Source organism: Trichoderma ghanense (genome assembly GCF_004382785.1).
Source record: "Trichoderma ghanense strain CCMA-1212 chromosome Unknown scaffold_2, whole genome shotgun sequence".
In the NCBI taxonomy this organism is placed as follows: Eukaryota; Fungi; Ascomycota; class Sordariomycetes; order Hypocreales; family Hypocreaceae; genus Trichoderma; species Trichoderma ghanense.
The window spans coordinates 84,925-106,969 of record NW_027395665.1 but is presented as its reverse complement, the minus strand read 5'-3'; the positions used below and the strand labels follow the sequence as shown (position 1 = coordinate 106,969).

The 22,045-nt window shown below is 51.6% G+C and overlaps 8 protein-coding genes across 8 annotated transcripts; 3 read left to right on the top strand and 5 right to left on the bottom strand.

Annotated features, from left to right (window-relative positions):
• Positions 1-251: 251 nt before the first annotated feature.
• Positions 252-2,165, bottom strand: CCMA1212_002422 (Cytochrome P450 monooxygenase yanC; the record flags this gene model as incomplete). Its single annotated transcript, XM_073699804.1, has 5 exons — positions 252-388; positions 486-950; positions 1,020-1,367; positions 1,451-1,793; positions 1,857-2,165. 5 exons carry the CDS (start codon positions 2,163-2,165, stop codon positions 252-254), a joined length of 1,602 nt encoding a protein of 533 aa, XP_073561714.1.
• Positions 2,166-3,449: 1,284 nt separating this feature from the next.
• On the bottom strand, positions 3,450-3,877 carry CCMA1212_002421 (uncharacterized protein; the record flags this gene model as incomplete). The annotated part of the gene is made up of 2 exons (XM_073699803.1): positions 3,450-3,698; positions 3,761-3,877. Coding segments are annotated over 2 exons (366 nt in total), but the record flags the coding sequence as incomplete, so codon positions are not given.
• A 1,614-nt stretch (positions 3,878-5,491) lies between these two features.
• Positions 5,492-10,043, top strand: CCMA1212_002420 (Ankyrin repeat domain-containing protein 50; the record flags this gene model as incomplete). The annotated part of the gene is made up of 3 exons (XM_073699802.1): positions 5,492-6,482; positions 6,537-7,356; positions 7,421-10,043. The coding sequence occupies 3 exons, from the start codon at positions 5,492-5,494 to the stop codon at positions 10,041-10,043; spliced, it is 4,434 nt and encodes a 1,477-aa protein (XP_073561712.1).
• Positions 10,044-10,142: 99 nt separating this feature from the next.
• Positions 10,143-11,875, bottom strand: CCMA1212_002419 (Senecionine N-oxygenase; the record flags this gene model as incomplete). The annotated part of the gene is made up of 2 exons (XM_073699801.1): positions 10,143-10,929; positions 10,983-11,875. The coding sequence occupies 2 exons, from the start codon at positions 11,873-11,875 to the stop codon at positions 10,143-10,145; spliced, it is 1,680 nt and encodes a 559-aa protein (XP_073561323.1).
• A 647-nt stretch (positions 11,876-12,522) lies between these two features.
• Positions 12,523-13,474, bottom strand: CCMA1212_002418 (uncharacterized protein; the record flags this gene model as incomplete). Its single annotated transcript, XM_073699800.1, has 3 exons — positions 13,212-13,474; positions 12,948-13,187; positions 12,523-12,834 (listed from the first exon to the last, which is right to left on the bottom strand). The coding sequence occupies exons 1-3, from the start codon at positions 13,440-13,442 to the stop codon at positions 12,523-12,525; spliced, it is 783 nt and encodes a 260-aa protein (XP_073561324.1). The 5' UTR covers positions 13,443-13,474.
• A 691-nt stretch (positions 13,475-14,165) lies between these two features.
• On the bottom strand, positions 14,166-15,425 carry CCMA1212_002417 (uncharacterized protein; the record flags this gene model as incomplete). Its single annotated transcript, XM_073699799.1, has 1 exon — positions 14,166-15,425. One exon carries the CDS (start codon positions 15,423-15,425, stop codon positions 14,166-14,168), a length of 1,260 nt encoding a protein of 419 aa, XP_073561317.1.
• Positions 15,426-16,111: 686 nt separating this feature from the next.
• Positions 16,112-17,248, top strand: CCMA1212_002416 (uncharacterized protein; the record flags this gene model as incomplete). Its single annotated transcript, XM_073699798.1, has 3 exons — positions 16,112-16,552; positions 16,616-16,940; positions 17,009-17,248. Coding segments are annotated over 3 exons (1,005 nt in total), but the record flags the coding sequence as incomplete, so codon positions are not given.
• Positions 17,249-18,044: 796 nt separating this feature from the next.
• Positions 18,045-21,401, top strand: CCMA1212_002415 (uncharacterized protein; the record flags this gene model as incomplete). Its single annotated transcript, XM_073699797.1, has 1 exon — positions 18,045-21,401. The coding sequence occupies one exon, from the start codon at positions 18,045-18,047 to the stop codon at positions 21,399-21,401; it is 3,357 nt and encodes a 1,118-aa protein (XP_073561315.1).
• Between the last annotated feature and the right edge of the window lie 644 nt (positions 21,402-22,045).

The window sequence follows — 22,045 nt, the reverse complement described above, 5'->3', positions numbered from 1 at the left end:
ACAGGTTGGGTTGCAGTTAAGATATGTCTTGAGTCAGGCAAACTCCAAAAAGGAATCTATGGAGTGATACCCCGCTCGACATTCTTTTTTTCACTCTTTTTCCTATTTCCACACGGTCCCTGTGTGTTCATCAATCATCAAGTTATAAGTCATAGATTGTGTGTATATACTAAGAAACGCTCATTGAATCGGCCATGATGCCTTTGTTCGTCATTCATTAATCACTATGTCCTACCATTGCACATACAAAATTACTCATACACCACGGAGTCGGCGTCTGGAAGACTTGTCACGGCCTGCTTTGCGGCCTGCAGGACCACCTGGGCGGCTTCTTCAGACCGGGGCGTGATGGACAGCCTGAACGGCTTGGGCTTCTTGACAATTCCGTCTATCGCGTTGTAATGTTAACTTTTGCACACACACACAAAAAAAAAAAAAAGCACCTAAAGATGCGTGTGAAGCGAAAGCAGAAGATGAGGACTTACGAAGCCTGTCTTCCAAGCGCAGAGGCTCGTCAGGCAGAGGCGCAACATTGTACGCCCACAGAAGCCGAGAAACCTGCATGAAGATGGAGTTCTCGGCGACCTGGATGCCCTGGCACAGCCGGCGTCCCCAGCCATAGTTGACGTGGTCACGCTTGCGGAAGTCGCTCTGCTTGGCGCTGGCATACGAGTCGAGGTCATCGCCGAGGAACCTCTCGGGCGCAAAGGCATCGGGGTCTTGGTAGACGTCGGGATCTCTCGACAGGCGGTAGACGTGAGGCATCACCAGGGTCTTTTGCGGCAGCGTATATCCTCTGTAGATGACCTCCTCGGTGGAAGCATGAGGCACGCCGAGGATGAAGAGGGGAGTCCATCTGTGAAGCTCCTTGATGAGGGCGCGGATATACGGCAGGTTGGGGGCATCGTCCCAGTGTGGCAAGCGTGATGGTCCAACGACACGGTCCAGCTCTGTGTAGATCAAGGAGATCGAGTCAGCTTCAGTCGAGGTGTAGCATTGGCCAGTAGCGGTCATCTCACCTTCTTGTGCTTTCCTCTGAGCCTCGGGATTCATTGCCAGCGCCTTGAAGATGGACTGCAGCATGCTGCTGGTCGTTTCAGAGCCGGCAGCAATGACTCCCTTGAGGATGTCGAGCGTAAACTCATCGCTGAGGCCGTTTTTCTCCTGCAGCTTCAAGACATCGACGCCAAAGCAGTAGGACGCAGTTCCGGCCTCAATCTGCTCTTTGAGGACGTTCAGAAAGCCGTTGTGGAACTTTGACTCGCGAGCGTGCATATTGTCCGCAAACTTGAGCCAGGGCTGAAAGCACTCGGGCAGTCTCTGGAGAAAGGGGAGATAGTCGATGAGGAGGCTTCCCGGAAGAATGTCTGTGGTTTTCGTCGTTAGCATCCCTTGAGACGGCTAGTCTCACCGATTGACAAGCAGAGGATTTTTGGCTCGGGGAACTTACAGTTCGCCATGGTGTCCATAATGCTAAACAGTTCGTCAATCACAGGATAGTCGAGGCGACCAATGCGCACGCCGTACACGGCACTGAAAATGACACTCATTGAATATCGCTCCGTGATGACCTGGAACTTCTCCGGAGCGTGGTACAGATCTCGCATCAACATTCTGGACTCATAGTCCTGGTACTTTCTAACGGATTGGGACTGCTTGGGGCCGAGCAGGTCGTTGTAGATTCGCCTCACGATCCGATACTCGTCCCCGAGCGGCTTGATGGGCAACAGGCATGGCCAAACGCGTTCAACAAAGTTGCTCGGCTTTGGCCTGTCGGAGAAGATGGAACCTCGCTAAATAGACAACCCGTCTTAGGAACCCTGGCAAGTATATGGAAGGTTAAGATGGAGGCATACCTTGTCCATCAGCTCTTTGGCATCTTCCAGCTTGTCCACAATCAGAAACGGCTTCGAAAAGAGCCAGATCATGACCTTGTCGCCAAAGTCCTTGGCCAACCAGGCAAGCGTTGCCTCCGTGTCGTAGACGATGCCCCTGAAGACAGACATGTTGCCGATGATGGGCCATGGCTTGGGCCCTGCCGGATACTTTTTGGCCTTTCCTCCGCGCAGGAAGCGGTTCAGCAGTGCTGTCGTGATGCATAGTATCAGCCCCAGGATCGAGGCCCGGGAGATGGCCCCCTGGGGCAGTATGATGGGAGACAGCATGACGAAGTCAAGTCGTCAACAGACAGGATGGAGATCTGAACAAGAGCGAAGCTGTTAGACCTGGACCTCGACGGCAGAACCTTTCGTGCAGCGAGCTTCTCAATATATAGTCAAGGTAGATGATTGACAAGCAACCCCGCTGACACCCATGCATAAGAGCTTGGCAGCAGCAGAAGATAAGCGCCTTCACCGGTTTGCGAACATGCGTAAAGAGGCCATACAACCTGTCCTCCGGAGTCTGATCTCTGTGATATCCGTGTGCCACATTAATCCTTGAAGCAGTTGATGGGTAGCATTTACTACTATCCGGATGAGGCAAACTGCATCGAACCCCCCCTGTACGTGCCAATCAGCACCTGTATATAGGTAACAGCGGAGTCCTGCGGGATGCGCAAGCGAGCACATACGCATGGGCGCTCAGTTGGTGTGTGGGTTTCATTGTCAGTTGAGAGGATCCTTGTAGGATGCTTGCCGGATGGATGAGACGTCAGTGTGCAAAGGGAAAACAAGCAAAATGTCCTACTCAACAGGTTTCATGCACAAGCACGCCTTAATACATACACATGCCAGGACTCTTTGTGCGTCGCTCAAGCGTTTGCTTCTCATCACTATGCCAACGGCGTTCCATGGAAGACTATGTGAGAAAACCGCATCTTTTTCTATAAGGCAAGTCACCGTTCTTGTTCCTCCTGTAGAACGAGACGCTCCCCAGTAAATTTGCAGACTTTACAGGTCTTTGAGGTATCTTCGCTTGTGGATTCAGGATGTCATCGTACATCGGCTGCTACTGTACGGCTACAAGTTCGTAGTTGTGGCGGAAGGACGAGGACTCCGACGGGCTGTACGCAAGTCAGTGCATACCAAACCATCGAGGGAGCAATGGGACAGCAATACTAGCAGGATCTAGCAAGTATACGTAGTACATGGATCACTGCTCGGTCCGCAGCTACGAGATGAATCGAGCATGCATGGTCCACCCCCGGGGCAGATTCCCAGATTCCAACCATGGCCTCTCGCTGGCCCTTGCGTACAGTCCAGTCGATCCAGGGCGCATATTGGTGATACTAATCAATTTAGCAGCCGGCTAGTACATAGCATCACTTAGACCCGGCAGTGGTTTGTAGATCAGATGAATGATTGTAGCGTACCGTGTTAGTTCCCGGCAGAGACGAACCAGCGCCAACCAGGCGCATCACCCACAGGAGGTGATTTTGACCGAGTGGACTATAAACAAGCCCTAAGTATACATTCAAGACAAGCGGTTTTCGCTTCTCTTCTTTGTTATTATTGCTGCTCTTCTGCTATTATTTTATCCCCTTTCGTGAGCAGTTTATCTTCGGCATCTCTCTTGTCAGCAGTAGCCCAGAACCGACATGGACCCCCCCTGGTCCCCCAGGCAAGGTGATAGTCAATCTCCACCTCTATCACCTCAGGCCAATGGTCTACATGAACCTCGGCGGCTGCGCGGGCCTGCAAATCGCTGCTTGACACGTTGGCACCGGGGGGGGGGGGGGGGGGGGGCCAGTGCTGAAGCTGAATGCTCTGATATCAAGTACATGAGCACATGGGGAATCATTTGCGTATTTGCCACATACAGGCGGTATCTCATCAGCAGGGCCTTGATTTGAACCCGGTGAGAACTGCCTATAGGCTTGGTCTTCTCTCTCGCCGTGCTCTAGTCGTCGCTTATTAGCCTCCGAAAACTGCGTCTTCTACCCGCCTGGTGAGTAGCAACGGCGGCTATTTGTCTGGTTGGTCGTCTACAAGTGCTTACACTAGGGTTAAAGTAGCACGGCATTGTGAATCAACGTATAGACAGTCGTGTAAGATGCGCAACGAAAGACGAATACGCATCTATATAAGATGGCATGCTATTTCGCGCAGCACGGAAGGACTCTTTTTGCCTCTGATTTGAGCCACCATGATACACAGAGATCTGTACTCCATGTAACATCTTTCACATGTCTCTGATCCCTGCCTCTGATCCAGAAGAAGGGTGCGCACTGCAGAAGCACGGACTCGCTGGATGCGAGCGGCAAGAGATGCGGCACGGCAGCATTGCGTCCGTTGTGGGAGGCGTCGGCGATGCATCGGTGGGATCCCGACGGAGGCTGCTGCTTCTTGGGGGATGGTGCAGAGAATCTCTCCATGCTCGAGCCTGCGGGTTGCTTCGTAGCCGAGGCATGTTCTTGTTGGAACCCGAAAGGAGCTTGAATGTAACCTCCCACCTGCTCCGTGCTTTTACGACCACCAGTAATGGCTAATCCAGGTTACCTCTCAGGCTCAGGGGATGGGCCGAATCAAGAACATCATAGAGTACTACTACTATACCGTGAAGCATGCCCCGGGACCCTTCAGTCCAGCTTGTCTTCCAGCAGTAGTGCTTACGGTCAAGCCTGTGATGGTACTATCCCCTCAACACGGGCCAGAGCCGAAGATCGTTCAGGCCTGGTCATCGCTCGCTGATCCCCCGCAGGGATTGTGTTTGCACGACGACAACTGCCAGGCTTGATTCGGACTCGGCTGCAGAGGATGGCTCAACAGCTGCCGCATTAGGATGGCAAGATCCGTGCGTCGTTCGGTGTTCGATCCTGTACTTTGTAGATATAGGCCTAGATCTGATAGGCCAATGACACAATGAGGATTCATTTTCATGTACTCCGGGAGCACGGGTATCTGATCTGGAATATTGGGGGTATTCCAGATAAGATTCCTCCAACTACGGGCATCAGAAGCACACCAATCTCTTCCACTTTCTTTTCAAGACTTGACAAGACAAAGCTCAGGAGGATATTCAGCATCTCTCCAAAATGAAGCTGAACTTTCTCGGATCTTCCTGCCATAGCCTTCTTTAACCAATGTCCTGGCACTTGAACCTAGATGCTCAAGTGAGGCTGAGAGCGGGGGATGCCTCATTCTTGACGGCTATTTTGGGCTTCAGCAATGCTGTGTAATAGTTACATAAACATGAGGCGACGATGCTGTTGGCCCTCTTACTTGTCTGCAGACTAGATCAGCCTTCATTCCTTAGCATTCAGCTTCGACAAGGTTGTTCGAAACAATGGCTTGCCCCAGGAGCGATAATTGGTTCATCCGTGTAAACAGATGCGGAGGGGTTCATTTAATGCCCAACATATTAAGCCAGCTGAGCCTCTCGGGCGTCTCCCTCATTCCCAAGAAGAAGGTAAACCTCAGACATTTCTTTCCGGTTGAATCTGTGGAAGAGACTTTTGAGAACTGCCCTGGGAAATGTCGAGTAGCTCTATATCTTTGCTGAGCGTCTCATCTTTCGATTGAGTCTACGTATCTCAAGGACGTGACACATCATGTCCGACCCCGAAGCCTACGCCGTCGGCTGGATTTGCGCCATCAGCACTGAATACGTTGCCGCACAGAGCCTTCTGGATGAGAAGCACGGTACGCCGAGGAGCGTCGCCAGAAACGACAACAACGATTATACACTGGGCAGAATCGGGGAGCACAACGTTGTCATTGCCGTTCTTCCTGATGGCGAATATGGAATAGCATCTGCAGCCAGCGTTGCCCGAGACATGCTGCATAGCTTTCCAAATGTCAGAATCGGGCTGATGGTTGGCATTGGCGGAGGCGCCCCGAGTCGAAACCATGATATCCGCTTGGGCGACGTTGTTGTCAGTGCTCCCCGTGATGGAATGGGCGGCGTCTTCCAGTATGACTTTGGCAAGACGATTCAGAACCAGAGCTTCCAGACAACTGGGTTCTTGAATCAGCCGCCGATGGTCCTGCGAACAGCAATGGCCGGGCTGAGGTCGCAGTATGAAAGCGAGGGGCATCAACTCGAAGCCACAATCCGTGGTGTACTCGACAAAAAGCCACGGCTTCGGAAGAAGTATTCTCGGCCGGATCCGACCAGCGACAGACTGTATCGAAGCAACGTTGTCCACCCTTTTGATTCACAGGATACTTGCGAAGTTGCGTGTGGCGCCGATCTGAAGAAGCTAGTATCACGCCGTGATCGAGAGGAAGACGAGGACAACCCTGCCATTCACTATGGCCTCATTGCGTCCGCAAATCAACTCATGAAGGATGCCGTTATGCGTGACACGCTGGCCGCCGAGATGGGTGTTTTATGTTTCGAGATGGAAGCAGCTGGACTCATGAACCAGTTTCCGTGTCTGGTCATTCGAGGGATATGTGACTATTCGGATTCGCACAAGAACAAGGAATGGCAAGGATACGCCGCAATGACGGCGGCGGCTTATGCAAAGGATCTTCTCCGTCGCATTCCACCAAACAAGGTCGAGGCTGAGCAGAAGATCAAAGATTCCCTATCCCATGGTCAGTTATCCATCCATTGTCTAGACTAGTATATGTAGCCTACTCTCCGGATAGTGGCTTATATAGCATTAGTTGTCAATACCATCGACTATATCAAGGGCGAGTGGGAAAGCAAGGAAGACCTTGTGATTCTTGACTGGGTAACCCCCATCAACTACGGGCCCCAGCACAGCGATTTTTTCAACAGGAGTCAGCCTGGGACTGGCCAATGGCTTCTGGAATCGGCAGTCTACAAGTACTGGTTGACCGAGAGTAACGAGACACTGTTCTGTCCTGGAATCCCTGGATCCGGCAAAACAATTCTCACTGCGATAGTAGTGGAAGATCTCAGAGATCGAACCTCTCATGATGCAAACACCGGGCTCGCTTATATATACTGCAACTTCAAACGGCAACACGAACAAGGCATCGAGGACTTGATTGCAAGCTTGGTGAAGCAGCTGAGCCGGAAGAGGACTCGCTTGCCCGATGTGGTGAGAGAACTATACCGAAAGCACAAGAAAGAGGACACTAGGCCGTCACTTGATGAGCTGGTGGAAGCTTTGCGATCGGTAGCTGCCGTGTACTCAAAGGTTGTCGTCGTGATTGACGCGCTAGACGAGTGCGTAGCATCCAATCGCTCGCGATCGAGGCTGTTGTCATATGTCTCCAGTCTCCGTACTAGCACTGCGGTCAGTCTTTTTGCAACTTCGCGACATGTTCCTGATATCGAAAAGGAGTTTGAAAAGAGTCTCAAGAGAGAGGTTCTGGCGAGCGAAGAAGATATGCGCCGATATATCAAGGCTCATATGGGACATCTGCCCGACTTCTTGTCCAATATGGATGATCTCAAGAGAGAGATTGAGACCGAAATTCTCCAGGCAGCTCAGGGAATGTGCGTGCTACATCGCCGATCCTTTGCGGTTCATGTATGAGATTGCTTGCTAATTAGTGCACAGGTTCCTCCTCGTGCATCTCAATATCGAATTCTTGAAAGGAAAGACCTCAATAGCAGAGGTGAAATCTACACTCGAAAGCCTCAGAAGTCGAAAGCACGAAGAAAGCGGACGAGATGGACTCCGGACCGCCTTGGAGCAGGCCTATGATGAAGCCATGGTCAGGATAGACAGCCAGAGTCCTGACCAGCAGCGCCTTGGAAGAAATGCCTTGGAATGGATCATTTGTGCAAAACGGCCACTTAGCCAACTGGAACTCCGACATGCTCTTGCGTTCAAGGTCAAGCCCGGAGGTGTTGCCTTTGATCCAGAGAATCTTCGAAGAGTTGAAGACATCATCTCAGTCTGCGCTGGAATGGTCACGATTGATGAAGAGAGTAACGTTGTTCGACTGGTCCACTACACAACACAGGAGTACTTTGAGCGAAGGCAATCGCGGTTATTTCCCGATGCCGAGACAAGGATTGCAGTATTCTGTTGCAAATATCTCTCCAATATCGATCGGAACGGTGACCATCACCCGTCAAAGGGACTATACAATTACGCCGGCAAGAACTGGGGACACCACGCTCGTCTATTACCAGATATTCCTCATAGTGTCCGAGAATTTATGACGTGTCAAAGGACGATCGATGCAGCAGCTGACGCGCTCTATTTCGGGAGCTGTGGATGGAATGGCCTTCACTTGGCAGCCTTCTTTGGCATCTGCAAAGCTGTTGACTTCCTTTCCAACAACAGGAGTGACCTCAACTTACAAGATGTAATGTTGAAAACGCCTCTTACATATGCTGTTGAGAATCGCCATCAAGATATGGCCCGGCTTCTGATCGAAAAGGGTGCCATGACTGATCCCAAGTCGAAAGACGTAGTAGAAAGTGCACTATACTGCGCTATCGAAAACCATGATGAATCCATGGTTCGCCTTCTTCTCGCAATGGGTGCCAATGTTAACCCATTGGATTTCCCTGCGCCCACTTCACTGGATTATGCGATCAGTCATTCAGATGTCTCAAACTCGAATGAAGGCATAGTTCGACTGCTCATGGAGAAAGGAGCCAAGGCTGACCTGAGCTCATCTATGGGCCAGGGGCTGTGCCATGCCGCTGGGTGCGGACATGAGAACGTCGTTCGACTGCTGCTGGAAAAATATGAGCTCTTCGCCCGATTCCTGGATGCCGTTTGGTATCGCCATGGACAAGATGCACGCGTTTCTTCGGGCACTTTTTATGCCGAAACCCCGCAAAGACGTGCACGAGTCGTGAATTTTGCTCTTGAAAGCGGCATTTCGATGAAACTTGGGCCAAGAGAGGGTCAAAGGCTTCTATTCCTTGCGGCGAGGCACGGACGCATGGACGCCCTCCAAGTTCTTCTACAGCAGGGCGTTGCGTTGCAGTCAAAGGATGCGACGGGCAGAACGGCACTTTCTTATGCTGCTCGCGGAGGCAGCGTATGCACCATTCAGTTACTGCTAGAAAAAGGCCTCGGAATCGATGTCGGAGATGAAAAAGGCCAAAGTCCGTTGATATTGGCTGCTGGTTCAACCGAGGAATGCAGGGCGGCCATTAAGCTCCTCCTTGACAGAGGCGCTGAGGTTGACGCAAGAGACAGAAATGGGAATACTCCATTGATGGAAGCCTGTGCTGCCTACGAGCATGGATATAAGAACGAGGTGATTGAGCTCCTCCTTGACAGAGGTGCTGCGATTGAGGCGAAAGACGAATGTGGCAAAACAGCTTTGATGAAAGCCGCCGTTGCGTCATATGTGAGGCTGCTTCTTGACAGAGGTGCCATGATTGAAGCAGCAGACAATTCAGGAAGGACGGCACTAATGCATGCTGCTCGAGAACTCAAGGAGGATGTTGTCGAAGAGCTCCTGAGCAGAGGCGCCGCGGTTCATGCAAAAGCCAATGATGGGAAGACAGCGTTGTTATTCCTTAGGCCAGGAAGGAGGTATATAGACAGCTCCAGACACATCTTCAAAAGTCTCATCGACAGTGGCGCATGTATTAATGAAAGAGATAACTCGGGGACAACTCTGCTGATGGGAGTTGCCAGGGAAGTTCAGGCACAAGACGCAAGAGGCGTCAGGCTGCTACTTGATCAAGGAGCTGAGATCGAAGCGAGAGATAACCAAGGACAAACAGCTCTACTGCATGCTGCTAAAGAGGGAAATTTCCCTGCCCTCAACGTACTACTAGATGGAGGTGCCGTGATCGAGGCAAGCGACAACCTGGGGCAAACGGCTCTAACGCATGCTGCTCAAGCGGGAAGTTACCATGCCCTCAACGTACTAATAGATGGAGGCGCCGTGATCGAGGCAAGCGACAACCTGGGGCAAACGGCTCTAATGCATGCTGCGTGTGGGGATGATCTGGATTGCATGCGGTTGCTCCTTGATAGAGGTGCTGCGGTCGAGGCTAGAGACAATGACGGCAAGACTGCGCTGTTTCATGCCGTTGATGGCAGTCCCGCATCTTCGGGTGCTGTTGAACTGCTTCTTAGTAGGGGTGCCGCGGTCAACGCAAAGGATAACCACGGAAGAACGGTCCTTTCATATGCCATCAAGCAGAGGAAGAAGTCTGTGATTGTCCGACTACTACGGGCAAAATGGGGGAGAAGAGGCTGATAGCTGCATTGCGTGTTGAGTATAGCTTAGTTCAAGTTGCTTACCTCTCTTCAAGATTACTGCGGAAGAGGCGACTAAGCAGAAGGTAGAAGGAGAACCTCATGCCTTTGACCTTTGCAGAACCTCATCCACGATGCCCAGATAATCCTGGGACCTACAAGGCACAAATACGTCTTTAACTCCCAAGCCACCTTTTCGTTTCGTTCTCAATCCCATATCCTTCATCATCAAATCAATGAAATGCTGGATCCCGCTACCCGCGCTTGGTTCCTGAGATAGATTCTTCCGCAGCGAATACGCATTTACCTTTGCAATCTCATAGTCGATATCTTCCTTGCTCTTTGGAATGCCCAGGTCAACAAGGTTTTCGAGCCAACAGACTGCCCATAGAGCAGAGACTTCGCTGAGGAGGTGGGTTTGGATGCTGATCAGGTAGCCTAGAAACACGAGAGAGCGATCATTTGCTGCGGCTAGGGACGAGGGCAGCATGTACCGGTATAGACGGTACGGCGTCAAGGGGTCCGAGGCACGGGGTCCAGGTGAATCTTCAAGTACCGGCAAAAGTGACAGGATCTCTTGGTCAGCTCTCTCGTGAAGGCTTTTCCAATACTTGATCGAGTCCTCGTCCTCGAGCGTCGTGGGTTTTCGCAAGCCCAGGGAGAGCCCCAGAGCAGGGTCAAAGAGCACATCTTCGGGTGTCCATCCGGTGCCAAACACCAAGGCCTGGCAAGAGATGTTTTCACCATGAGATAGACACACAGTTTGATCTTGAGCCGAGGTAATGCGTGCTCGATGAACTGTGATGAGACCATCCGGCTTGCTCAGCTCCGGGATGAACTTGGGACAGCTGTGCAAAGCAGCTCCTCCCACTGCCGAGAACAAAGCACTGCACAATGTCAACTACGCAAACGACATCAGAATGCTGGCAACTTGACTCACCTATCGCCTTCAGGCAGCAACTTCTCCCTATTCTCGGCCGTCATGCCCGCATAAACCCCTCCCGTCCTCGTCTTCTTCGTCGCAAACGACCAAAACTTGCCAATGAGCCACGTCCCCAGCCTATTCCTGCCGCTGTAAAAGAACCGTCCAAAGAAGGTGTCGATGCTAAAGATGCTCACGGAAAAGACGTCCTTCCATCGCCCGACAAACTGGCCAACGTGGAATCCCCATTTCAGCCGCGTGTTGAAGAGCATGTTGGGGCCGTTGCCCTTGTCGCTGATGATCCAGTGGACCTTTTTGCCTGCTTCTATGCAGAGATTGACGGCGTCGATGGCTGACTTTCCGCCTCCGTAGACGGCAACGGTCTCAACGCCTTTTCCGAGGAGGGTCTCATGCTTTTGCCCGATGTCTTTGGTGTGTATCACCAGTCCGTTGAACTCGGAGGTCTTGACATTGGGGTATTTCGGAGTGTTGAAGTTCCCCGCGGCCACAATCAGCTTGTCGCAGTCAAAGGACTCGGAAACTGTCTTCCCGTCATCACTTGCGGTCTGCGCTTCAACCGTCCATCCCTTTTCCGACGGGGAACGGCGAATGCGCGTGACTCGACATGAAAACTTGCACCGCTCCAGGAGATGAAACTTTCTCGCGTACTCGTGCAAGTACTCGTGCACCTTGATGCCAGGCAGTTCGTCCCAGTTCTTGAGCCCAACGACTTTGGACATGGGCAGGTCGCTAAAGTCGAACAGTCCCACGGGGCCATCCGCTATGAAGCCTGGATAGCATCTTGCCTTGGACCATACACCGCCCACTGTGGCCTCTGCATCAAGGATCGTCAATGATATAGAAGGGTCTACCTGAAGATACCTGTGCTCCATTAGCAGGGCCGACTGCATCCTTATTGTATCAGGAGTTCCGTACGTTTTTGCTGCAGCCAGACCAGCCCAGCCTGCCTCCGAGTTAGTGACGGTTGATGTCCATGGGGAATTATAGACTCAACAACCTGCTCCGATAATTATCACCCTTTTCGGTTGATTCATGTTTCCATCCACGGCCTGGTTTAAGCCCAACTTTTGGAGTGGTCGGAATCGGCGAAGCTTTTATAGAGAAATGGGAAAGCTGCTGCAATCTGATGATCATCAAGCTATACACAATATCCAAAGATCCCAAGATCATGAAAACAGAGTGAATAAAATCGGAGGATCAGACGTTACCACTACAGCTGAGCAAGGAGGTCAGGTCACATAGTAAGACACACGTAAGCATCAGTCCGGGCTATTTCTCAAGGCACCTACGATGAATGCTTGATAACGCACGCCTATATTTAGCATATTTATTGCAGAAATGACCCATCACAGTTTCACACGCAATTGTACAACTATCGTTTGGCAGCAGTCTAATACATACATTCTCCTCGTTCCAGTCTGTAAATGCAACCAGCGGCTATCCAGAACCATCAGTTTAGCTATCCAGCATTCTAGCAACCTTGTACAGTAGGCTGATGTTCCTGTCATTTGATGCTTTTCATGAGCAGTACAATGAGTTATTGCTCCTTTCTGCTACTATTAGCGCTGATTATCCAAACTAAGGTGCCGGATAGCCCCTCTCGAATAAGGAGACGGAAGATATGAAGCGTGACCCAACCCGAAAGCGTCTCGACATTGAGGGAACCATCTTCGCCGGCTTGATGAACTGCCCTCATCCAGAAGTCTTTGGCTGTCTGCGAATCTGGCTGGTCGAACGTCTCAAAATCATCTTCTCTATCACTTCGGTAAGAAGCTTGCTCCAACCTGCAAGTTCTCCGCCATAGGTCGCGAGCTTTTCCACCTTCTCGAGAAGTTTGACCCAATCTGCTCTTTCACCAAGCAGCGTGAACAATGGGAAAGCCGCATCCGCCCATTCCCAGAAAATCAACAAAAAAAAAAAAAAAAAAAAAAAAAAAAAACTCTGTGTAGTTGCCATCATGACTTTAGTGGTTGTGGTGATATCCTCGACGGTCGTGGTTGAGAAATTCGGCAGTATCCACGACGTGAGTTCAGGATCATCAACGTTCCCTTGACTCAGGTCCTTGAATGCCCGGGCATTCTCGTTAAAGTCGAGAGATAGGGGGCTGCTCCCGCCCGTATCGACAATCAGCTGCTTTTTTCTCTCATGGGAGACGAAGAATTTTCTCATCTTTTCCGCGTGGCCGTTGACATAGAAGCTGAACTAGACCATGATGGCAAGCCATACATCATCAGGGCGAAGCACGAGATGAAGGTCCTGCTGAAAGGCACGGATGATCCCTTCGACAAATCCATTCTTGTACGACACAAAATAAGCACCTCTCTCGGCTATATCGGCGAAAGACTGAAAAAGTGCCTTGCGAGATCCGGGGCGTGTTGGTGTACCGGAAGTGGGACATTCTGGCTCTAGTATTGGATTCATACTCAAGTGCCTCAGTAGAAGACATCTATCGCGCATCTCTGTTGACACCGAAAACGTCTGGATTGGGCCTGGTTACGACGTGTGCACCAGAGTAACTCCTCGGGCCATCAGGGGTTGTCATGATGCCTATAGGTCAACAAACAGCAGAAGATTGAAGTCGACTGGCGATGTATCGAGAGGATAAATAAAATAAACTGCAAGATCAGGCCCAGGTTGAGGTTTGGTGTAAAGGTGAGATGATGAAAGCAACAATGGCTCGAGGCGGCGGTATATCTAAGTTGTGGTCAGGTAACACGTGCTGACGAATGGCCAGGCATCCCCTACTCTACCTGACACTCCTCATCAGTGTGACCATAGCAAGTCACCCCGACAGAAGTGATACTGCAGCTTCCGTTGGCTGTGCACCAACTCGTGTCTCTTCGCCAACGAATCATCACAGGAACCAGTTCATGACCTGGGTAGCGAAGGGAAGCGAAACCTGCAGATACAACGTCACTATCTTTGCGATGTCGGAGAGAAGATGCTCAAGAGTTACACCAAACGTATTGAGTGCCAATAGCAACTCTGCACTCTCCCTCTTATTCGCCAAGATCTAGGCATCCCTGTACCCTGTTGTCAGAGCTGGAGCTACTTCTTGACGAGATAACAAACAGCACTAGAGGAATTGCAAAGAACAATGTTGTTCTACACGACCATCTCGTCAAACCACTCTACAGTCTGTTATTGAGTCCAAGGCGGTATAGCAATCTGATTCTCATCTCACAGTTGATAGACTAAGCCAAGAGTTGGATCGATACCTCCATTGCAGAGCAAGCCCCAGCTCTGCGTATATTCTTCCATTCCTTTCCCCCAACGCAGCTTGAACCCCTGGACAGCTCCTCTCTCCTTAAAACGGCTCCATTCGTGTTGTAGATTCTCAAAATACGGTGCTGTCCCATCCGTCTCCAGGGCGGCATCTCGCAGGCCGGAGGCATTACACACAACGACGCCGCTGCCTGGCACTTCCGTTAAAGCGCCCAACTTGGACCCTCCCCCCTGGGGATCGCCGCCAACGATAAGCACAATGACGCTCTTGGACACACGCTTCAGGATCGAATGCAAGTCCTCGTCAACTGTGCCTCTCCCTGCGAAATTGACAAGCAGCACCTTGGTGTTGGCGTCGATCCCGAGCCTGGCCGCAATGCTCGCATCCGTGGCACTGGAAGCGTCTGCATACAGCATCACATCGTCAAACAGGCCAGTGCCCTCGGTAAAGCTGCGCGATGCGGCCGATCCAACTGCCACGAGCTTGCGAGGTTGCTGTTCAAGGGGCCTTGACTGGCGCAGCTGATGTGCGAATGATAGGGCCGTCTTGCCCGATGCGCCGAGCATCACCACCACGGCATTCGCAATATCAGCATCGTCTGAGCTCCAGGCAAGCGGGAGGCCCAGAGGATGCGTTCGTTTTGCCGAATCCCAGGCAAAGGCGTAGCGGTTCAGTAAGTAGCTCGTCTCGAAGAAAGGCAGCAGGACCGAGTCCAAGCCTCGAGAGAGCTTGTCCGCCATCAGGTTTGTCTCTGGAGGATACGGCAGGTATCGGTTGTATATATTCATTTGCCTGGCTCTCCGCTCACTCGTCTCCAGAACATGGCCCGTTTCATCATCGACGGTTACCTGGAGTATCTCGTGATAGTCTCCGATGGGAAGGTAGCCATACAGTTTGGTCCCAGCGGGGACCTTGTCATTTTGGCTCTCAATCACTTCACAGTAGCCCCAGGCCGAGACGCGGCCGTATTTGGAGGTGTCACTGTAGGGCGCAGGCAGAGACGGAGGCACGGCCCAGACATCCCACCAGCCAAAGAGATGACCGAGTCGAGCATACGTAAAGTTGTTGGTCGTGTTGGAGATGATGCGGCTGCGGATGCGGATATCACCAGTTGTCAGCTGCGTTAGAGGGTACGCGTCATGGAGAGTGACTAGATGTTGCTTTGTATAGTCTGCCTTTTCCAATATCTGAATCTGAGGGGCTGGAGGAGCCATGCTGGGCATGAATAGCGGGAGTAAGAAGATGTAGTTCTTCTGTACTAGATAGCGGAAGTATAGATAAAGCACAATGATGGGGAAACTTGCCCTATGAGTGAGCACATCATGTCGGCTTGCCTGGCCCACACTGTCGGGCCGCAGCGGATCACGGGTCATGAGTGAGATCTCGGTGTGACTCAAAAGTAAGCAGAAGGAAGATGTCAAGCTGTTTGCGGAGAAACAGGGGGATAGATCAAACATGTACACACAATAAATCCAAGTATGCGCACAACAAATGCGACTTTTATTACCATTAGCCACATCCAAATGGTGCTCGTATTGATCAAATGTGTGTCTATATTTATTTCGCGGTCCTTTTTCTTTATGAGCCGGTTGATGTGATGGATGGATCCTGCATGGCAATTGGCCGGTCATGCAGTTATTTGGATTGGCGTGTTAGCTGTGGCATATGACTATATCTTGGTGTTGATACCTCTCGACGTATGGGTTAATGACAGCAGAGAGGCTTGTCCAAAGCACAGGCCGATATAAGTCAGACACCGAAGATTGTGTCTTTACTCGTTTTGTTCATTCAATCTCATGGTGTCAATACATACATGTACCTTCAAGGTATGGGCTTAGGCAGCAGAAACATATCTTATATAAGCGAGCAGTTGAGTCAGGCTGAACTGAGCCCATGAACCCCCCCCTGGCGAACTAATCCTTCTCCAGTGTGCGTTACGTCTCGTCCGGACCAGACTCTCTCACCACTTCTTTCATATTCAACAGTTTAGAGCAGAGCAGATGGCTCCTACAATGCCTCCAAAAGCCCCAACGGCCACTCCGTCAATCAACCAGCTCCTTCGCTTGCACTGCCGCGAGAGGCTCGTTTTGCATCCCGTGGAATGGACTCATCGTCATCTCGAGCTCTTGGAGTGCTCGTTTGAGCAGCCGATACCAGAACCCGCGTCTGGGTACCTATATGCTCAGGTGCCTACAGAAAAGCAGCTGCAAGATAATCTTGACGCCCGTTACGTGAGGCAACTGGCCTCTCGCCGCGGTCGAGGGGCTGGGGACTTCGCATGGCGCGAGGCACAGCTGGGACGGATTCTCGCGTCTGACGAGCATTTCTCCATCCACTATAGGTGAGAGTCTCACGCTCTGTTGTCTCTTGATGCATGCATTCTGATGTTGATTCCTCGGGTCAGGGCGGGAATATACTTCCACTTTGATGACCGTTCCTGCAACCTCCCTTGCATTCTGGTTGGTGACTGTACTGGTCAACGAAGCAACATACCTTTCGCGGCCTGCATCGATCGCTTTGACATTGAGAACCAACGCTACGATAGGGTAAAAGCTTACAGAGGAGTCCGCCAGAGTGAAGCCACGAGTTCTTTGCGCAGCCTCCAGTTGAGAAGACTAACACCAAGCAATTACTGTAACGATCCCTATATCCTAGCACTCATGATAGCGCTGGCACAAGGTCAGCGAGCGGCACTTGAGAGCAACAATGGTGCGGAGAGAGGCTTTCGAGTATGATTTCTCCTTGCCAACGGTTGCTCATATATCGATCACGGCATGCAAACTAACGGATCTACAAGCCCCAGGTCTTGATGACAAGCTACAAGGAGAAGCACATTCATCTTTTCACCGCCGAGATATCGTCTGCTTTCCTAAAAAGGCTTGATGTCCCTTGTTCAACTCCACTGGCGCAAGAACCGGTGCTCATACAACATATACTGGTGTCGCTTAAGCCATATGCAACTTTTCGGCGCCGCATATTCCAGCTGTTACTTCGCGAAAATATACGGGAAGCAGCGCATCTTGATGGAGATGCGTGACGATGCCAATTCTTTTGTTCTCATCGGCGTCTTTGATTATCCTGAAAAGCACGCTTCAACTCTGTGAAGGCTAGGGGAATAGCACTCCTGGCGTGGCCTGGAGGCTCCTATGGATATTCCCCATCATCAAATGCCACCCAATCCTGATGTAAGCCCCCGGTGCATGCATGCATGTATGTACCCTAGAGAGCACCAAAGAGTCATGACAGAATGGCGCAGACCGTGACGGTGAACCATTAGGTATTGGAGATCCACGTGTGCTCTTGCTAATGCGAAACTGCCTATAGTTGTGTACATGTAATAGTTGGTTGCAACATGAGGTGGAATGATTGCCGTGGTGCCAAATCTTCTCACATCCCACGCTTCAGGCATGGGGGCACACTCCCTCCCTATTAGGAGAAATGGGAGCACGGTTAACCACCATGTACGTACACATCGGTAGGTACTCCTGGGTCCCGAGGATACCTTCATGGTACTTTGCTGGAAACAACGTGCCCAAGCTGTTGCCTCAGACGGGCACTCGTCAGGCCTCCAAGACTCGGGGCGGGGTTGCCACTTCATACCTGTAATTGGTTCGTACCAACATGTACTTTGGGCCTCAATTTCCCGGGGGCCTTGCGATGAGATACTCCAACTGGCTTCCTCTACTCTTCATCACCGAGTTGATGGGCTGCCGGAGCCGCGACAAGGCATTCGTCAGCTAATACGACGGCCCTCAACCGGGCAAGCCTACTTTGATACTACGGCTAGGATCCTTGAATGCCCGAGCTGAAAGAAACAGAGCCAGATCCTCATGATGCCATCACGACCGTCGTGCCGCGAAGACTTCGAGGTCGCCATCATCTGCGCGTTGCCGCTCGAGTACGACGCCGTTGCTCTCCTGTTCGACGAGTTCTGGGATGAAGACGGCGATCTATACAATCGGGCGGCTGGAGACGCCAACATCTACACAACTGGTCGTATAGGCAAACATGATGTCGTGCTGGCTCTGTTGACTCACATGGGCAAGGTCAACGCCGCCTCGGCGGCCGCTCACATGCGGACAAGCTATCGAGGTCTGAGGCTCGTGATTCTTGCAGGAATCTGTGGCGGCGTGCCCTACAATGGCCAAGAAGAGATTCTGCTGGGCGATGTCGTCATTAGCAAGACTCTCGTTCAATACGACTTTGGCAGAAGATATCCCGATGAGTTCCAACGCAAAGACACCGCCCAAGACAATCTGAGAAAACATGACAGAAATACCGGCAGTCTTTTGGCGATGTTCGCCACAGCCAACGGCCGAGACAAGCTTCGAGACAAGACATGCCAATTTCTCAAGCAGCTCCAGGAAAGGGCTCTGAGGCACCAAGCCAAGTATGACTATCCTGGGATATCTGAAGATCGGCTATTCGAATCGAGCTATCGCCACAAGCACCGCAACTCGACGACTTGCATTTGCAACAAGTGCCATGGAAGAAAAGATCCAGTATGCGACGAGGCGCTTGGCTTGTCGTGTGATGAGCTAGGATGTGACGAAGATTACCTCGTTCCAAGGAAGCGAGGCAAGGTGCAAGACGAGCAAGACAAGGCGACATCTCCGACCGTCCATATTGGCGCCGTTGCGTCAGGTGACACGGTGATGAAGTCGGGGGAAGACCGAGATAGAATCGCCAGGAAAGAAGACGTCATTGCGTTTGAGATGGAAGGGGCTGGGGTGTGGGAGGAAACCCCATGCATCGTCGTCAAGGGCGTGTGCGATTACGCTGATTGTCACAAGAACAAGAAGTGGCAGAACTTTGCAGCAGCCACGGCGGCAGCTGCTTCAAAGGCTATTCTCGAACGATACATCCAGACGGATAGGGTGTTACGTCCCATTCAAGCGGAAAGGGATGGTGTCCGACCTGTCGAAGAGCCACCAAAGTGTCATTTCCTGGTCCCCTTTGGACGGAACCAGAATTTCGTCGGGAGACAAGCCATTCTGTCAGAGCTTCTGGCAATGATCCGACCAAGCGCGAACAAGGATGACTGCCAGAGGACTGCTCTTGAAGGCCTCGGAGGAGTTGGCAAGACGCAGCTTGCGATAGAGGCCTCATACATGATCCGTGATGAGCATCCCGACTGCTCCGTCTTCTGGGTACCTGCGTTGGACGCGGCCAGCTTCGAGTCTGCCTATCGCAATATCGGCAGACATCTCAACATCAAGAACATTGATGACAATGGCGCCAACGTCAAGCAGCTGGTCAAGACTGCTTTAAGCGACGAGAGCAGTGACAGCTGGCTCTTGATAGTTGATAACGCGGACGATGTCACTCTGCTGCTCGGAGCTGCTGGACTTTCGGCCCATCTGCCATTCAGTCGAAGGGGTTCGATTCTTTTCACGACACGGAACCACGAGGCAGGGGTGAGGCTCGATATCCCGTCAAGGAACATCATCCACGTCGCCGAAATGGGCCAGGATGAAGCCTTGAGCCTACTGCAGCACGGCTTGACAGAGAGCCAGACGAGCAACGTGGAGGCCACGAAGAAATTACTCGACTTCCTCGCAAACCTACCGCTAGCCATTCGACAGGCTTCGGCGTACATGGCAGCGAAGTACATCTCGACCGTGGACTACCTCGAGCTCTGTGAGTCGGACCCTGAGGACATGATTGACCTACTCAGCCGAAATTTCGAGGATCGACATCGATATAGGGAGGTTCAGAATGCCGTGGCCACGACGTGGCTAATCTCGTTCAACCAAATATTGAAGCACAACCCGCTGGCGGCGGAATACCTGAAGTTCATGAGCATGCTGGCGGAGAAGGATATTCCCAAGTCTCTATTGCCGACAGCCAAAGGCATCGACGCCATGGACGCGATCGGTACGCTCAAGGCATTTGCGTTTATTGTACAGCGGGAAGGCTGTGACTCCTTTGATATGCATCGCCTTGTGCGATTAGCCATGCGAAACTGGCTAGACAAGGAAGGGCAACTGAAGCAGTGCGCAAGATCTGCCATGAAGCGACTTGACCAGGCGCTTCCCTTTCCGGAGGCCGAGAACAGCGACAAATGGAAAAAGGACCTAACGCACGTCGAGGCTGTCTTGAAGCTTGGAGATGAGTTCGTGGGCGAGGAAGAAGCAGCCCAGCTTCTTAGGAAGCTTGTCCACGGTAACTTTCTGCTATCACGATTTGAGCAAGTAGAGCAGGTGGGTTGGCAAGCACTCGAGCATTGGGAAGAGACGTTTGGCAAAATCCATCCATGCACACTCTCAATCAGAGATCGTTTTGGGTTTGCTCTCGAGGCACTGGGCAAACTTGAAGCAGCGGAGAAGATATATCTGCAAACGCTCAGCCTCCGCGAGCAAAGCCTAGGGGAACATCATCCGGGTACCATGACCACCATGAATAGCATCACGAAGCTGTTGCTTAGACAAGGCAAATGGAAGGAGGCGGAGAAGATGGGTCGTCGCTCATTCAAACTCCATGAGAGAGCACTGGGGAAAAGCCATCCACATACCCTACTCAGCATGGACAATCTCGCGGGGGTCTTGCATACGGTCGGTCAGGGTAAAGAGGCACGCAGGATGGAAAAACAATGCTTTGAGCTTCGTAAAGAGACGCTCGGCGAGAATCACCCGGATACATTTTTCAGTAGGATTTGCATCGGGTATACACTGGATGCCCTACTCAGCATGGACAATCTCGCGGGGGTCTTGCATGCGGTCGGTCAAGGCGAAGAGGCACGCAAGATGGAACAACAATGCTTTGAGCTTCGTAAAGAGATGCTCGGCGAGAATCACCCGGATACATTTTTCAGTAGGACTGGCATCGGGTATACACTGGATGCCCCTTGGCGACACGGAGAGGCAGACAAGACATGTTGGGCCCCCATAGATCTTCCCGATCCCGTCAGTCTAGGCCTTCGCAAGCCCGACAATGGGCTTGGCAGCCTCCTCGACCCGGGCGAAGTCTTTGCTTTGTTCGACTCAATCGACAAACGGTTCGGAAACCAGTACAGCAGGGCAGCAGTGCCATTACCCATGCCACCATGCATGCCTTCTGGTACGCTGATGGGTGAAGGCCCCCTAGCTGTTCTACTAAATTGGCAAATCGAAATCCGCGAAGCCCGCTTGGACGACATATGCAGGCGACAATCACTGGCCGATGTGATACGTTTATACTCTCAACAATAACAAGGTACCAGGAACGGGCGGTTGTGGTCATCTTGCTTTGTTCGATTTCCTATACATTGGAAGATTGATGAATCACAAACACGTCCTTGACAAGTTTCCATATTTGGATGAATTTACTATTCGAGCATACTACTCACTACTCGTATCTTGAGCCGAACCCGACCGGCCGGTTTTGATTCACGTCAGGAATTGCGGACGGAAAATGAGTTCATCTTCTTCCTGAACGCCACAAGACACGCGTCCAAAGTCCGCTTCATCCACACACACAGCCATGCGCCGCCATCTGACTGGCAACCAAGCCACCACAAAACGAAGTCATCATGACTAATTGTCCTTCTCCCCCATTAGTACGTACTTTATGTTATGCAGACAAAAACACGGACAAGACGGGGAAAAAAGAACATTGAAAAAAACGGAAAAGGAAAAAAGAGCAAAAAAATCGAATTGGTCCTCATCCAATCACATTCACCCCGGCCTCCGGATCGGTAACCCCGCCTACCCAACCAGGACAAGCTTTGCCGTCTAAAACCCCGTCAAACCCGCCACTAGCGCCAGTCGCTTCCGTCATAGCCCTACGAACTACGTCATCGATGGCCGAACTGCGTCAAGGGTCGCGCGTGCCAAGGAATTATGCCATGCGTGGT